Source organism: Crocodylus siamensis, chromosome 9 (genome assembly GCF_052110815.1).
Source record: "Crocodylus siamensis isolate JL-2025a chromosome 9, ASM5211081v1, whole genome shotgun sequence".
NCBI lineage: Eukaryota > Metazoa > Chordata > Crocodylia > Crocodylidae > Crocodylus > Crocodylus siamensis.
The window spans coordinates 55,039,623-55,057,437 of NC_143403.1; the positions used below are offsets into that span (position 1 = coordinate 55,039,623).

The window sequence follows — 17,815 nt, forward strand, 5'->3', positions numbered from 1 at the left end:
GAATCCTCAACTTCGATAGCAGTAAGGGAAAAGTAAATGTTTTATGTTTATGTCTTCATAGCCCTACACAAAGATAAACACATTCACCTCTGCAGACTAATAAATCAGTTCATTTTCAGCTACTTCACTTTAAAGGTAGTTGGTAATTTTTATCTAAGCACACGTTCTATTAATGATTTTTAAAGCTTTTCAATTAATCTTTAAATATGAAAAGGCAGAACAAAGACAGCACACATTATAAGTTAGCATCCAACTGATGTTCTGTTTTCCCTGTATTCCTCCTCCACACATCTTGCAAATCCTCCCACCTTCTTTCTTCCTCAACCTTCCATCACTTCACCCATTTCCTTCGCCAGGCCTCCTCTTCTGGGTTTGTCTACACTAAGGTTTGCATAACATCCTAACTGATATAGATTATCCACAATCATCTTTCGTCTATATCCACTTTTTAAAACGTGTTTGATAACTCAAGGTAACTGGCAATCAATTAATTCACGTTAAAAATGAACAATTAATTTAGATGCTGACAGAGAACAGTCTGTTCTCTTTGATCTGATCTTGTAACAGGATTAAACAGATATTGGATATAAAATAAACTCCAGACACATTTTACAACTCACCTTCCTCTGTTGCAGACTGCAAGAACTTCTCAGAAGTGAAAATCTGCTTTTTCTCATCTAGTATCAGCTGCCAGAAGCCACTCAGTTTCGCGTCTAATAGGAAGGGAAGATTTCTGCGTCAAGGACATTTTGAAATAAACAAACTGGGCTTTACAATGCAATTACATGAAACACTTTAAATCCGTCTCTTCTCGCTAACTGGGGTTCTTTCTAGCTTCTGTGTTTTAAAGTTATAAACTAACACGCCTCCTAATTATCCCATTCCACAATAACACCACTTCCAACCTGCTACAATGTTTTCTGTTTCTGACATTAACTTTTCAGACAAGAGATCACAAAAATTAAAATGCCCCTTTGCAACAGGCATCTCAGTGTCAACTCTGAAGGGGAAGAGAGAACTTGTCCTGTTTTGTAAGGAGGGAATACAAGGCAAAGAGCTTTATATTCTAACAGATACTCTGAGCTCGGATAGTTCCTGAAAGGCAGTTTTTGTATGTGACAAGTCAACTGGTACCCTTCAATTAGAAAAGAGGGTCTCGCTGCTCTTGCAGATGGCATGGTCCCCAGCCACTTCTACAAAAGATCATTTTTCAATCTTAAAATCCCACTACCTTTCATTAAGAGAGGGAAAAAAAAAAGTCAACAAGGAACTACAAAAACTAACAAGCAAGCATTCTTCTTATTCAAAGCCTCTGAAAAACTACATGAATTTAAGACCTAAGTGACAAAACAAGCAGTTATAGAACCATGTTGCACTGAAGGCAAAGGAGGTGCAGGAATTTCAGAATTATGGTGATGTAACACTTCTGTAACATCAGCTATAGGAGATCTACCTTCAGTAGCTCTACAGGGGATAAATCTAATCAGGTTTTACACTATCAGTAATTTGCAGAAAGGCAATGATTTTCTATGAGTAAGCCACAGATAAACTATAGACAGTATCATATCAAAGATGTGAAAAAAAAAATCCTTAAAAATTCACTTTGGCAACTGTTTCCAGGCTCTTACCAGTTTGTGCCTCAACCACAGATATCCTACAGATCAGTAAAGATGCAGCAACTCCTTCTGTTACCAGAGAAACTTGCGTACTTTGGGATGCTGCCTTTTCCACCGTCTGGATGAGCATTGGCATTAGGTCCATTCCCTGTAACAACGTGTCACCTGAGAAAAGAGGAAGAGACAAGCTGCACAAGGTGGAAACCAGCTGCAAGAAGAGATGGTCTGATGTGCCTATGGCTCCTCTGTTCTCATAGATCCAGATACAGACCAGGTCTAAATCAAGGGTTTTCAAAGCACAGCCCAAAGCCCCTCTGATGCAGCCCACCCCCAGGACCACCATTCTAAAATGGCCAGTGAGGGACAAATCTTTGGGAATCCCCCTATTTAAATCTCCAGAAAAGACAATCCAGCACCAAAAAGCATTACTGGAATGATACTTTAAGCCAGAGAGACTAGGACCACATCTGAATTCTTCCTTCCCAAATAAAATCCTGCCTTCTCAGTCTGAACTTCTCTTTGCAAGATGTCAGAAAGGATTCCAGTCCAATCACACACACTGACTCAAGCAGCCTAAAACCAGTGAATATCCTCACAGAGAACATTTCCCAAACAAAGAACCAGAGGCCAAAGCAGAATTAACGGTGAGACTTAATGGTGAGACTTAACAGTGGGGGTCTACTACAGACGTCCCAACCAGGGAGAAGAGCTTGACCAGGAATTCTTAGGTCAGCTCATGGAGGTAGTTAAGGCTAAAGATGTGGTAGTCATGGGGGACATGAACTTCCTGGACATCTGCTGGGAGGAGCAATCAGCCAGGTCTGACCGCTCACGTAGGTACTTAGGCAGAGTGCAGGACCTCCATCTAACCCAGGAGGTGCACAGCTTCACCGGGGGGGACGCCTTGTTGGACCTAGTGCTGGCCACAGGTGATGACCTGATGAGGGGGCTGCGAGTGCTCGACCACCTGGGCGACAGCGATCATCGCCTGCTGGAATTTACCATCCAGTGCAAGGTGGCAAAGGCATGCAGTAAGGCAGCAGCCCTGTACTTTAGGAGGGCAAACTGACTCCAAGATGAACACGGGCCGGCAGTGTGGGGAGGCAGTTAGGAAGGCCATCCGTACCTTGTCATGCATCCACAGATGCATCTCGAGCAGGTTCAAAGAGATGATCCTCCCCCTCTATGCGGCACTGGTCAGGCCACAGCTGGAGTACTGCGTCCAGTTCTGGGCGCCGCACTTCAAGAGGGATGTGGACAGCATGGAGAGGGTCCAGAGGAGGGCCACTCGCATGATCAGGGGGCAGCAGGGCAGGCCCTACAAGGGAAGGCTACGGGACCTGAACCTGTTCAGCCTCCAAAAGAGAAGGCTGAGGGGGGATCTAGTGGCCTGTTATAAACTAGTCAGAGGGGATCAGCAGGCACTGGGGGAGTCACTATTCCCCCATGCACTGCCAGGAGTGACCAGGAATAACGGTCACGAGCTGGCAGAGGGCAGGTTTAGGCTAGATATCAGGAAGCGCTACTTCACAGTCAGGGAGGCTAGGATCTGGAACCAACTTCCAAGAGAAGTGGTGCAGGCTCCTACCCTGGGGGTTTTTAAGAGGAGGTTGGATGAACATCTTGCTGGGGTCGTTTGACCCCAGTATTATTTCCTGCCATGGCAGGGGGTCGGACTAGATGACCTACTCAGGTCCCTTCCGACCCTAAAAACTATGGAAGACTGTGGGACCTAAACCTGTTCAGCCTTCACAGGAGAAGGCTGAGGGGGGACCTGGTGACTGTCTATAAACTCACTAGGGGGGGACCAGAAGGGTTTGGGGGAGACAGTTTCCCCTAGCACCCCCTGGCATGACAAGGAACAATGGACAGAAATTATTAGAGAGTAGGTTTAGATCCACAAGAACTACTTCACAGTTAGGGCGGCTAGGAGCTGGAACCAGCTTCCTAGGGAAGTGGTGCTGGCTTCTACCCTGGGGATCTTTAAGAAGAGGCTTGATGACTACCTGGCTGGACTCAAATGAGTCCAGTCTTTTCTCCCACCCAGGCGGGGGGGTCAGACGTGAAGATCTACAAGGTCCCTTCCGACCCGACTTCTATGATTCTATGACTCCAGCTGACTTCCTGCCCCTGGGGCAAGGGGCTGGACTCGATGGTCTTCTGAGGTCCCTTCCAGCCCTAATGTCTATGAAATCTATGAAATTCCTTGAGAGCCCTGTCAGCACCTCTCTCTCACCTCTGATAATCAAAGGACAAGGTCTTTCATCCACCCTTTGATTTTCCATTCTAAGGATATCAAACAACAGTTTTTCCTTAAATATTCAAAAGCAAAGTGTTTCCTTGTTTTGAATCATACAGTTCCGTGACAGTGGTAGATCTACTTGAAGTGTATCTCTGATTGTCCTTCTCTTACTCTGTATACTAAGAGTTCTATATGTTCACTGAAGTTTACCTTTGAAAGAGGCCAGCATGCACTGCAGGTAAGCCTGTCTCACAGCTGACGTAGAGGTTTTGAGGCTGACAGCTTTCTTTAACCACTCCACCAGGTTCCTGGGAACTTCAGTAGTGAACCGATTACACCAAAGAGCAAGAACAGAGACAGCATGGACCAAAGTGCCTTCATGTACTGGGAAAAAATGCAATACACGAAGTCAGAACAGCTAACTCATACCTAGGTATGCACTGAACGAAGGCATGACAGGCCAGAAAGAAGAGGGTGAAGGAAAAGAAAAGAATCCACTGTCTGTTTACATAGAATTGATATACTGTCTCTACAAAGCTTCATATCAAGATATAACACGAATCTACCCAAAGGCTCTTCTAATTCAACACCTGTGCATAAGAGTTGGTCTTGTGCTAAATAATGCACTGAGCCAAAGAACTAATTTAGTTTAGATGAAATTGAGAAGATCCAGACTAAAATGTGACAGTGCCCTCACCTTCTTGCTGCAGGAAAGGGATGAAAAGTTCAGCCATGGTTCCACTAAGGGCTTGACTTGAGGGTCCAGAAACCGCATGATGACTAAGACTGCCAATACCTGGAATGACAGAACACTCATAAGTTAGGACCGAACAACTGTAGTCACCACAAAACCTGGACAATGTTGAGTGCAACTGACAGTGTATCCCAACCCCTTCAATTCTGTCTGCCCCTATTTCTCTCCATTTCCTATCCTGGATTCCACCATCTGGCAGGTTCTTTAGTTGCAGGACCTGTCTAAATATCAATTACTGATGATTCCACCTAACCTCCTCTTTTTTGGTGAGACGTGTTTAAAGCTTTCTCAGTTTCTGTTGGCCTCAACTAGCACCAACATGAACAGCAGGTCATTAATATGCAGGCAACAATGTAGAACAGCACCTGGCACCTTCTACCGCTAATTCAGGATTAGAAGCCTGGCATCTGTCAGCTGTCCAGACACTGAAAACTCAAGCAGCTAATATACTTTACCATAAAAAAAGCTTCAAAATCCTTACCTGAAAGGACACTCATCTTTTGAGCCACCACTGTCAGCTTCCCCTCTGAACCTGCCCACAGAAAGCAAGATGGTGAAAAACTTGGTTCCAAGCAACCCAACTAGAACATTAATTAAATTAGTGACCAACATGTTGTTTTTTTCTTTTTAAACAGAATCCTGATCAGCTTTCCATCTGATCCAGACCTTCGTGGCTCTATTCAGCCTATGGATGATTTACAATATGGAAGACCCCTTAAATCAAACAAACTTAGCCAACTCACCCCCTAGGATAGCAAATAGGTGTCTCCCCAGTGACTCCACAGCTGACGGGTCACTGCACTGCCGAGCGAGGTTCTTTAATGCCACCACTGCCTCATCCATTAGCTGGGGACTGTTGGATTTCAGATGACCTAACAATGGAATGCACAAGCTAAGAGTTACTCAAGACTAAACATCTCCCCACAACAAAGCATGGAATCAGCTTTATGCAAGACACATGGCCTGTCTTAACTTCTGTCCAAGTGAGGACTTTCTCCCTTTTACTTTGGAAGGGCATATAACCAGTGCTAATAATAAGTCCACAGTTCTGCGGCACTTTAAAAAGTATTTAAAAATGTACAGTCTTGTCCCCTGCAATATTGGAAGAATGATACTTCCCTTTTACAGATGGAGAAAATTAGCAGACGGCACTTTCACATGTGCTCTGGAGGAGGGTGGGGGGCAGTGCTTTAAAGCGCCGCCACCTCTCCTGTATCAGCATCCCTGCACTTCAAAATGGCGGTGGGGGCACTTGAACAAAGGCTCATTCAACAAGCTTTAGTTCAAGCTCCCCTGCTGTCATTCTGAAGCATGGGGACGCTGATACGAGACACGGAAAGCTACTAGAGTTCGGCAATTGACACAGTGACGCTGGAATTCCAGAGCATCACAGCAGCCTCCGCACTCACGTATAGGCACCCAGAGAGATTAAGTGTCTTGTCTACGAGCACAGAGCAAGTCTATAGCAGGGGAGGAAAAAAAAATCTGTCCGCTGACTCCAGACTCCAAGCTTTACCCTAAAGAATCCTCCCATCCTAAACAAAGCCGCTGCGTGAAGTAGTAGTTCCTAAAACAAGCCTCAAGTCTCTTGAGAAGTTTCACATGCAGTATTTCAATTCCAAATCATAATATTCTCCTTCCAACCCCAGAGATAGGACCTTTCCAGGATCAGCAAGGTGGCACTTAATAGCAAAGCAGTCGTGAAGGCACCTGTAGGGAGTCCTGCTCTGAATGAGGCATACTATGCAAAAAGTTATGGTACTTACTAGCCAGTCCTTTCACAATGTCCACAGCATATTGGCTGAGATCAAGTTTCACAGATACCAGCAAACAGGAGATTGCTGAAGACAGAAAATAAGTTATGGTAATATGGATTTTGTTAAACAACTGGCTTTAAGCCTTCCAGTATCCTTTCCTCTGGTTCTAAGTTGCCAGAGCCCAAAGGAATTGTTCCAACATGAGAAGTGAAAAGAAAACCACAGAAACAGCATATGTAAGAAAATTATCCTCAGAATTATTCTTAGCACTTGGAAGCGAAACAACAGATACCAGGATCCAGATCCCTAGAATCAAACAGTGAACCCCACCTCTACACTCTGCAAAGCCAAACCATCCCTCCACCTAGCTCTGCTCAAAGCAAGGAGCCTGCCTGAACACAGTCCAGAGGGACCCAACACTTCTGTTATCCTTCTGTTTGGGGGCTGGACCCGATGATCTCATGAGGTCCCTTCTAGCCCTAATGTCTATGAAGTCCCCACCAGCCCCAGGAACAGCTCTTCATGCCCTTCCTATTGTTACTTTATAGGACAGTGTTTCTTAACCTGTAGGTTATGACCCAAAAGTGGGTTGTGAGAATATATGAAAGGGTTGTGAACAAACTTTAAAAATGGATCAACAAAGTTTAAAAATCGATTCTCCTTTAAAAGAAGAAAAAACATGGGAAACTGGCTTTTCCCTTGCAGGCTATCAGAGTTCTAGCCTTCAAGGGGCTGCTTGGGGTCCCCCTATGCCACACACAATGCACCCCCCCACCCCATCCCACAAACTCATCCCCTGCCCCAGACACTGGGTGGCTGGGGCCTAGGGGCAGGGGTCAGGAATGAGGGTCACTGGGTCAGGACTGGCCATCCATATTTACAAATGGGTCCTGGTACAAAAAAGGTTGAGAACCACTGTTATAGGAGACTCACTTCCAATCACATTCTCAGGGCTCCGCAGCAGGGATTTCTGAAGAGTTGGTAAGACCAGGTCCTTGAATTCAGCATGAGACATGTAACGAAGAAGGGGAGAACAGTTTTCCTGCAAAGACAACACAATCAGGCACCAGCCCAGCAAGGAACATCACACATAGGACAAAAGTGCATGCAGTTCTGTCACAGTGCATCTTACCAGAAGATGTTTCTGAGGTTTTGTCTTACTCATAAGGATGGTCTTGACATAGAAATCCAGAAGGGCACTCTGAATAAACAGAACATCAATTACAGCCATGTCACAACCTGCTTGCACTCCCTATATGTCATCTGCTGCTATGGGTCCTGGTCTACCTTGTTTTCCACCTCTAAAACACAGCTTCACTGAATAGGCTATAATTTGAACCCCACTGTCACCCCAGAGATCCAATATGAAGCACAGTTCTTTCCTCCACGTGCTCAATGCTCCCAAATGCTCAAAAGCCACAAAGTCGGGTGCTCAGTTCTACTTCTGAAATGGGCAGAGAGGGAAGGAGTCATGGCAATGTCCCTAATGCATAGGCCAAGCTAAATGACCAAACAGTTTTCCTAATCATAGCTCAAATCAGCATGCAGGAGCTTTATAACCATTGCAGCCTCACTTAACTATCACAGTGACAGATGCTGAGACCAGAGGCAGATGTAATGCCTCAGCCTAGCTGTAACCATCCTTCCCACTTCCTCATGGAAAGAAAGCCATTGTTCTGCACTCACCTTGTGTCTGTTAACAACATCCATCTCCTTCTGGATGGTGCAGAACTGTACCAGAAGCCCCAGCATTGCAGCATAACTCTGGTTTGGTTCTAGACCAAGAATGACAGAAAGGTATTGATCCACCAGTCCCAGGTTCTGTGGGAAGGAACCATTAGACATATTAACTCAAATGAACTTAGAAAAGTCAATAAAAAGGTCACATGCTGTTAATTATACACCACCTCCTTCCACAGCTTCTTCAGTTTCTTCACAGCTCCATCCACTGCATGCTTGTGAGAACCACCCAGAACTTCTAAAAGAAGCAAGCATTGAACTTCCACCTGCCAAGAGAGAAAAGCAAACAAAAAAACATTCAGATTGGCTTTCTGTTTGAAGGGAAAAAAAAAGATGGTGTCCACTGCATCTTTGTGTGAAACCTTTATGATCTTTGTTAGTAGCTTCCTCACTGGATTACATCATTATGGAAAGCCTTGTGAGCTGAATAACAGAAGACTTTAGCAGATGTTCATGAGGTTGATATTAAAGGAAAGTGGAGAACTGACTGTAAGCAGATTTCATTAAAGTTTTTTTTATCAGTGCACTGTTTAGAGAACAGTGCTCTGCATCAGGTAATCTGGCAATTTTCAATGTTCCAAGACAGCAGAAATTAAGTGCATAGTACAGGTCATCCAAACAACATTAAAGAGAAAGGCTTCAACACCAGCCCATAATACAGAACTGGCAGCTTCCCTAGGACAAGCCTGGGATGAGAATGGTGCAGTATATTGTGGGTAGAGGTGAGAAGGTCCAAGACTTGAACAACAATTCTGCTGCAGTTCTGTAAAGAAATGTGCAAAACAAGTTTGTCTCCAGTCAGGGTTGTTAATCCCATACACCAGTGTATGTCTCTTGTCCCCCTTACCAAAACAAGGCAAGACGAACAAGGCCAAGCGGAAGTGTAGAACTGTATACAGTAAACAGCAAGAGAAAGGTCCTATGAACATTTTAACGCAAGGTAATGCAAGACATATTTTAACACAACACAACACAGATTGTTTCAGTTGCCACTCCTGAGATCAGAGTCACATTACAGAATTGCTCATGTTACCCTATTAACCCTGAAGAGACTTCAACATCTGAAATCATCTTCCCTATCCCTGAAGGACAAGCGACCTTTCAAAAGCACCTACCAGCTTCTTCCATATTTCCCCTTGTCTTTTGTCCCACGTTGGGAAGACTACACGTGCAAGCAGGCAAGTCCAGGAGAGAGCCAGCACAGCTGCAGATCCACTGCTCTTGCTGTTAGAGAAATGGGAAAAGGGGAGTGAATCTACATCTTGAAAGGTATTGCTCAGACAGACTCCCAGGAATATACCCAAAGTGAAGAGCACTGTGTGCTTAATGAGCAAATTCATGGTAAGAAAAACAGATGAAATTTCATGTTTTAAATCAAGTCTCAGTCCAAATAAGTCATGCTGTTAGTAGCAGAAATGTCTGAACCACACACCAAGGACCAACCTTCACCTTGTGAGGATCTCATACCACCAAAAAAAAGATCATTTATACAGTATTGCACTTATGGCTCTTCATAGAAGATACCAAGACAGGAGAGTGCAAATATTTTACCAGCTGGGCCCCTGTACTGCAAGTGGCCCTGAAACCTCATTTACTGCTCTCACTTACAGTCTGAGTGGCGCTGCCTCAGACTGCTGAATCACTGTGCACCTGTTACTCATAACCAGCTTACATTTCATTTTGGCACATGATACAGTAAAAGTTTTGTTATCTAGCACCCATGGGCAATGGGGGGTGCCAAATAACAAAATATGCCAGTTAACTGAGAGGCCCGAACAGGTGTCTTTGCCTGTTCAGGTCGCCACTTCTCCTGCTGCGCCTGGGGCATCGCTGACCCTCCTGCAGGCCCTGAGGGATAGGGAGGCGGCCCCACATGGGCTGCTCTGCCCCAGGCCATGGGGGCTTGGCGAAACCAGAAGTGCCACAGTGGGCACTTCCGGTTTCACTTTACCTTACAAGCTGGCATGCCAGTTAATAGAACATGCTGGCTTGTAAGGTGCCAGTTAATGGAGCTTTTACTGTATTCCGATTTGTGTCATATCTATTTCAACCACTTCTATAATCCCCACCTCAGGCTCCACTCAGAGAAGATGGACGTTTCATATTTGTCACAACTCTAAGGATCATGCAAGTCTTTTGACTTCTCTTTCTCTCTCAAGGTACAATACCGTAGCCAACCTCCTTCCAGAAAAGAAGAGTACTAGAATCCCTCAAGATCCAGGTGCTGTCACACAATACCACAAGAGTAAGTACTATATCACTTGGAGTCCATAAATCAAGACGAGATATTTTTTCTTAGAGCTGTCCTCCAGCTCAGTCATTCTTAGCCTGACTTATGCAGAAGGTTTGTTTACATCACACCAATCATTTCTGGACCTGTACCCTAATTGGGGTCTCTGTGAGCTACTGTAATATAACATGCTTTAGAAACAAACCTCAAGAACAAGCAACAGAATCAAGCCAACAGAAGTCAATAAGAAGGTTTTGAAGGCAAACAACTGGACACCAGATGGGCTAACAGATAAACACCTCTCTCCTGATCATTTCAGAGATCATTTCTTGATAAAGCAGCTGATATCCATTCACTTGTACTTGAAGGTTAATGGAAGAAACCAGTAATCCAGTCCCATCATACTAAACATAAGAACGTAAGAATTGCCATTTACTAGGTCAGATCATAGGTCCATCTGGCCCTGAATCCTGTACGTGTCAGTGGCAGAGAGTGGATGCTGAAAAGAAGAGTGAACTGAGTACAAGCAGGGTTTTTTCCACTGTTCCTCTCTCACTTGCAGTCTCCAACATTTAAGGTCCAGGAAGTCCTAAGTCAGAGGCTGTCTCCCTAACTCCCATGCTCAATGGCTAATGATGCCCCTTTGCTCCAAGAATTTGTCCAATACCTTTTTTAATCTGGCTAAACTGTCAGCTGCCACAACATCTGGTAGTAACAAGTTCCATGCTTAAATTGCATTCTGTGTGGAAAAAAACTTCCTTTCGTTGTTTCCAACTTACTACCTACTAGTTTCATTTTGTGACCACTAGTTCTGTATTGTGATAGTAAATAATAAATTCATGTTCATTTTCTCTTCACCATTTAATTTTTGTAAACCCTTATCACAGGCTATAATAGACAAACCCTGATAAACAAATGTCTTGTATTCCAAAGGAATTTGCCTCTCCCCTTCCTTATGGGTACTTGATGTCCTGTGTCTAGACAAAAAAGTACTAATGGCTGTACTCTCATCTGAGAGTCACAACAGGCTTCAGCAGAGGTTTCTGAGTCACCCTTGAAGGAACAATCATGCTTCTAGGGAAGATGGTGGGAGTGGTAAATGAGAATACAATATGAATAACTTTCCCTAACAGTGCCTGGAAGAGTAAGATTTAACAGCCTACCTAGGAGTAGATCATTTGAGTCCATCTGGAGCACAAAGGACTGATGCCAGCATTTTAGGATATGGCTCCAGACAAAGCAAAGGAGTATCATTCAGCTCCCCCTCACCTGGGAACTCCAGCCTTGCCACTGATCCCTGAAGACTGCAGGGATTGCAGAAGGTTCTTTGCTGTTGCTTCTGGCTGGGATTCAGCAAGCTGTTGGAGAGCTAATTGCAAAGCTCTACGAGACGCTGCATCTCTGAAAAGGAACAAAAACCACCTTCTGCAAACGTTACAAATCCTGACTGAGCTGCATGAACTAAGTTCCGGACGCTGCACAGAGTATTCCACTTCATCTTCTCATCAGTTCAGCCTTACTGCTTCAACTGGTAGAAAAACTACCACCTCATCTAGATTCATGGCAGGACGCAATCCCTAGCTCAGCAGGCAGCCTGGCCCAACCAGCAGGAACACTATGGGAATGTCCATACCATAAAACAGGATGAGAAAGGCAGTCTAGCAGCCCCAGGAGGCAGCACTGGGCTTCTAACCACTTCTTCACTACAGATCATAGTTTATATCCAACCCCAGAAAATTCAGGTATCCCTCCTCCCCATACCCCCAAATCCCAAAACTCTGTAAGGGCATGGAGATTTACTCATATAAAATGGATCATGGCATTCAGCTCTTAATTAGGTTTTAAACTGAAAACTTGTGGGAGTCTAATAGTATGTTAATCCCAAGTGACACCAAACTGCATTACCACCACCATTTACTGATGTAGGATACTACAGAATGGTTTAACTAGCAAATGTACAGCCTTGCCAGGCTTTTGTACTCACCGGTATCGATGCAGAGTGAGACAGAAGAGTTTACACAGGACTTTAACTGCCCCCTCTGGCAGATCTGAAATAAATTGCATTCCAAAGTATTAATCTGTGAACCAACACTACTAAGCTGCAATCCCGCACACATGCTTGTGCTTTCATTCCCCACCCTCCCCAGATTTCCATGAAAATGTTCATGGCAGAAAAGTGAGGCAGGCGCATACGTGTTGGTGCCTAAAGCAGTACGTTTCAACCTCAACGGACTTGAGGCACCCTTCACTGGATTCGAGGTCCCAAAACTGTTGTGAATTGAATGGCACCCAATTTCAAGAACTAATGTACATATTACAGTGCTTGCTTCTTGCACAGGGGCTGGGGAGTGGAGATGGAGGATCAGCCAAGCAGGAACAAGCTTGAGTCTGCACTTATCTGTTTATCTCCTCACACCTGGCTCAGCAGCACCCTGGTTGAAAATCACTAGCCTAAAGCCTTGATGGACTGTCATGAATAAAAAAGAGATGACTCAGTATTCTGTGGTCTAAGATGCAGGAAAAGTCATTGTGCCCAGCACTTTTAAATTATTTGTTATGGAAAATTCTGAGAAGTTGAATAAACAAATCTCTCTTATTTGTTCATTTTCAGTCACCTAATAAATGTTACTGAGGTCATTTAAAATCAACACTCCTCTGGAACATCTCAAGTCTACTTTGCATTTTGTAACAATTCAAAGAATCTTGTTCAGAAACAGATTGGTTAAGATGACAAACAACATAACTTTTATGTTTTCTCATATCCTTTGTAGTTACAGATTTCATAATGTAAATACGACTTTTTCATTAAGATTAGATCCAAAAGGGCAGAGTTATACATTTAAGTCTTCCTTCTAAGAATTCATACTCACTTAAAGAAAGCTGCTTACTCTTTACACCAGGAGTATGGCGAGTCAATCGCCTCTCAGGAAGAAACTATGGACAGCATAATACTATCTTCATATTTATAAGGTACCTTTCACCCTGAAGCAGGCAATTAACTTTACACAGAAGGAAACAATTCACTTGCCATTGTAAAAAAACAACATCTAGGGTGCTGTGAAACTGCTATATAACAATGCCCAACAACACAAGACAACATGTTAAAACAGACACTAGGAAAACCATGAATTTAAATTATTCTTCCAATTTCATCTAGACAGAATGTAATTCATTTCTTAAGAATTAGGCAGGACACCCCTACAATGGGACTATTTAACAGCTAGGACTGTTTCTTCATAAGGAAGGCCAACCGCACCTTGGCATGCATCCACAGATGCATCTCGAGCAGGTCCAAGGAGGTGATCCTCCCCCTCTATGCGGCACTGGTCAGGCCGCAGCTGAAGTACTGCGTCCAGTTCTGGGCACCGCACTTCAAGAGGGATGTCGACAGCATGGAGAGGGTCCAGGGGAGGGCCACTCGTATGATCAGGGGACAACAGGGCAGGCCCTATGAGGACAGGCTGCAGGACCTGAACCTGTTCAGCCTCCAAAAGAGGAGGGGGGATCTAGTGGCCTGTTATAAACTAGTCAGAGGGGATCAGCAGGCATTGGGGAAGTCACTGTTTCCTCGAGCACCGCCAGGAGTGACCAGGAATAACGGTCACAGCTGGCAGAGGGTAGGTTTAGGCTAGATATCAAGAGGCGCTACTTCACAGTCAGGGTGGCTAGGGTCTGGAACCAGCTTCCAAGAGAAGTGGTGCTGGCCCCTACCTGGGGGTGTTTAAGAGGAGGTTAGATGTACAACTTGCTGGGGTCATTTGACCCCAGTATTCTTTCCTGCCATGGCAGGGGGTCGGACTAGATGATCTGCTCAGGTCCCTTCCGACCCTAGAAACTATGAAACTACTATAACTTATCCTAAATATGTATCAGTTAAGAATTGCCAAGGACAGAGATGTAGAAGATCATAAAGAGGTGAAAGCCAGGACAGGAAAGAGTATACTAATAAAAGAGATAAGCAAAATTTGCAACACTAGAAACACCAAGCTCCAGGCATGGCTTAGAGAAAGCACAAAGCACAGTAACAACATATATTGTTTTACACATGCATCTTACTGCTAGAATTGAGGGCAATGAGAAAGCACATGGTCCAGTGCCAACAGTTCCAGTGCCTTAGAAATACAGCCTATGTATTCCAAAGGTCTTTTTAACTACAATGCTTCAGCATATACAGGACCCCATTCTGCACTCTTTGCAAAAGCAGCAGCATCAAAATGCTTTCACAATGAAACACAAATACCTTTCCCAGTGACACATCTTCCCAGTTCATTGAGGATCTCTCTTCGCTCCTTCACACTGGCTGTGGTGACTTTTACCGCAAATCGCTTCAGTGTATCAGAAACCTGAAAAACAGCCACACACACACACACACAGAATAATTCATCAGACATGCTTGTCACCATACAGTCCTTATACTGATGAGGACAAACAGACACCTAGAGATGGGAGAAAGTAGGAGGAGTGCTGGACAAAGGTGGCACAAATTGGCAATTCAAACTATTGTGGTTTTGACTACTCAAACTGTGCACTGTGTACCCGTGGTGCAAAATACTTGTCTGCCACAGTGTAAGGTGAAGGATTCAGCCTGGACTCAACAGCACAAAATCCTTTTCATGTATGCAGCATGATGAGTGCTCCCTGGTTGCTGACCCACCTACGTGGCAGAGCAGACGGTCAGTGACAGGTTGACACTAGATTGTAGTTATCTTTTTATACAGAAGACAGAGTGTATATTCACAAAGCAGTGCATTTCATTTGGGCATCCAGGGAACAAACAAAATCAGTTGCCTAGAATGTGACCTCTCAAGGCTGAAAAATTGTGCTACAAGAGAATGCAGAATTCCTGCAGTTCAGTAGCATCTTGTCCACAAAATCATGCTCATTTACTGAAAAGGGATGTTCTGACTGGCTACAGTATTTAGTTCAGGTTTAATTGCATAGCTTAAGGGTTTCAGTCATGATTTCATACTACCAGTAAACTGAAAGGCTTATCTTTATTTCTTCTTGGACATGACCTCCATGCTTCATGAAATGTGTAAGAGTCAGAGGCTTCAATTTAGGACTGTGTCACGTTAAGGGAGCATCATATCTTCTATACAAAATTACTGAAACAAAGAACTTGAGAATCTAATTTAGTTTCTACCCTTAATGTTTCTTCAGCCATGGAACTAGTCAATTCCATATAATGACTGTGCATCAGTGGGGTCATTTTCCAGCTTCCGCGTACTAGCACAATGCTGGGATGCTTAGGCTGAAAAGGCTGCGGAAAGATGATTAGATTCCGACGATAAGTTTATTTTACTGATACTTTACATAAAGCATTTTTAAAATTATGTTTTGTAAAAAGCATCTGAAGAAAATCTGGTCTGGGCCCAGAGCAGGGCAGCGCAACTCAGGTGGGAACAACTGACATAAGGGCCAGTGCTCTGCATCTAGAGACCACCTGTAACAACAGATGTGTGGGAACGGCCTAAAGTTTAAGGCTCAGCCCTGAAACTGCCCCATGCTCAGCATTCCCACTTCAGAACTGCAATATTCTCCATACACCATGTACCTTGAAAACACAGGGGGAAGTGACTTGAGCCAGCACCCAAAATGCCTGTTAGATGGGAGTATGTAACAACCAAACCATATTCCTGTGCAATACCTCCTCTATATGGACTTTACAAATACTATTCTATTCCCTAAAAATGGAGCTCCATCAGTCTGACCACAATACCCACATCCATATAAGCATGGATATTTGTTTCCCCAGGGACAAAAAGCAGCGACACACCTTGTGCTGCTGTTACCTGTCCCCGGTGCACGCTGCCCCCGCATGCGCTGCTCCACTTTTTTTTGCGTAGGTTTTTTAACCTTGGGATCTCCCAGTGTCAACCTCCCCCCCTCCCTATGCTTCTACCTTGCAGTGCAGAGAACAGCTGGATCTATGCATCTGTGCCACCACATACCGCACAGATGTGCCCATCTAGACATGGCCAATGGGTACAGACATGGAGGGCATAGAAAGCCTAGCTGAATCCCCAGAAGCATGAAGTGCCTCCACTCACCTTAATCCAGAGTTATTGATAAAGTTCTTCTCTGTTTGTGTGCATACTTCATTCTTAAAAAAAGCTATCTGGACCACCCAGGAGATGCTGGCTTTTCTCCAACCCAAGCATCCTAAATCCTGGGACCTCTCTAAGAACTGAGAGAAAGCAAGAAAAGTCTTCTGGGCAGCATGACCCAGAGGAGGATTTAGCAGTGAGATAGGAACAATAATCTGCAACAACTCTTTGGCCTGTCAGTTAAAGTATGAACACCAGAGATTTTTCTGTTACAAAAACCTGCCGCCATTAGAGGCAAAACTGGAATACTTGGCAGGTCCTCTGGTGACTGACCATATGCTGGATGAGACATACGTAAAATGAAACATGCTTCAATTTCCAGGCTGCCAGAACCATTATCAGTGTGGTTTATATTCCAACAGTGCCCACAATGTTCCTGGTATGAACAACTCCTCCCATATGAAGATGAGGAGGAGTCATTATACTTGGCCTTGTACACCACTAGCTGTTCTCTTTATTAGCATTTATACACAGACACAGGTAGATATATTATACATGGAAACAGCCATGGTAAGATGTAAACAAACACATATAAACGCATCAAGCCAGAGGCAGGCAGGGCCTGAGCAGCCTGCTTAGAACAAAACTACGAGAAAACCTTGCACAGGCCAAACCAGGCAGGAGCTTCAGGTCCGACTCTTCTGCAGCTCCCACTGCCTTAGAGATCAACAATGATGCAGGAACCGCCCTGATGCCAAAGCTAAACCATGGGGAAGGTAGGATAATGGGGACCTTCCTAGTGTCAAGTAGTGCCAGGGCTTGAGGTTCAGCTGTGGGGCTCTGGCTCCACCCAGGAGGCAGCTAAAGCAGGAACCCCAGCAAGGCGCACGCACGACACGCGCCGCCCAGAGCCGCCGCAGTGAGAATACAGCTCTCCGCAGCTAAACGCTGCGTTTCGGGTCACTTTTACCTGGAACCAACCCCCACCCTCCGCCCCGCCCCGATCGCGACCGTGGCCGAGGCGGCTCGGGGCCTCGGCCGCTCCCGCAGCTTCCAAGGGGGAGGGCGGAGGCCGCAGCAGTCGCCACCCTCCCACTGGCCGGGGCGGGTGCCGCGTGGGGCAGCCCCACCGGCACCGGGCGAAGGAGCCAGCCCAGGAGGTAGGCTATGCCCCACGAGCAGCCGCCCGGGGCGAGGGGGCGCGACGTGACGCCGCAGTCGGACCGGGCCCTGCGCCCGAGCTCACCTGCGTGTCAGCCGCCATCGCGCCGGCTACGACCCGGAAGCACTAGCGGCTTCGCGTCCTGGTCATGTGCTGACAGCCCGGCAGGGGCGGGGCTCGTCCCCTTAGAAACGGGAGGGGCACCCCCTCCAGCACGACTGGTACCAACCGCGCAGCCGCAGAACGCTCAGGGGGCGGGGCCCAGCA

At 45.3% G+C, this 17,815-nt stretch overlaps 1 protein-coding gene across 1 annotated transcript in view; it reads right to left on the reverse strand.

Moving 5' to 3' along the window:
• The window catches only part of GCN1 (GCN1 activator of EIF2AK4), a 71,365-nt gene extending 53,679 nt beyond the window's left edge, over positions 1-17,686 (reverse strand). Inside the window, exons 1-16 of the mRNA XM_090062383.1 lie at positions 17,633-17,686; positions 14,580-14,682; positions 12,324-12,387; positions 11,609-11,740; positions 9,225-9,333; positions 8,277-8,375; positions 8,056-8,190; positions 7,502-7,570; positions 7,303-7,411; positions 6,379-6,453; positions 5,356-5,484; positions 5,094-5,144; positions 4,556-4,654; positions 4,069-4,242; positions 1,629-1,781; positions 621-713 (exon numbers count right to left, since the gene is read on the reverse strand). Coding sequence (XP_089918509.1) covers positions 621-713; positions 1,629-1,781; positions 4,069-4,242; positions 4,556-4,654; positions 5,094-5,144; positions 5,356-5,484; positions 6,379-6,453; positions 7,303-7,411; positions 7,502-7,570; positions 8,056-8,190; positions 8,277-8,375; positions 9,225-9,333; positions 11,609-11,740; positions 12,324-12,387; positions 14,580-14,682; positions 17,633-17,650 — 1,612 coding nt within the window. The 5' untranslated portion in view covers positions 17,651-17,686. The remainder of the gene's footprint in view (positions 1-620; positions 714-1,628; positions 1,782-4,068; positions 4,243-4,555; positions 4,655-5,093; positions 5,145-5,355; positions 5,485-6,378; positions 6,454-7,302; positions 7,412-7,501; positions 7,571-8,055; positions 8,191-8,276; positions 8,376-9,224; positions 9,334-11,608; positions 11,741-12,323; positions 12,388-14,579; positions 14,683-17,632) is intronic.
• Between the last annotated feature and the right edge of the window lie 129 nt (positions 17,687-17,815).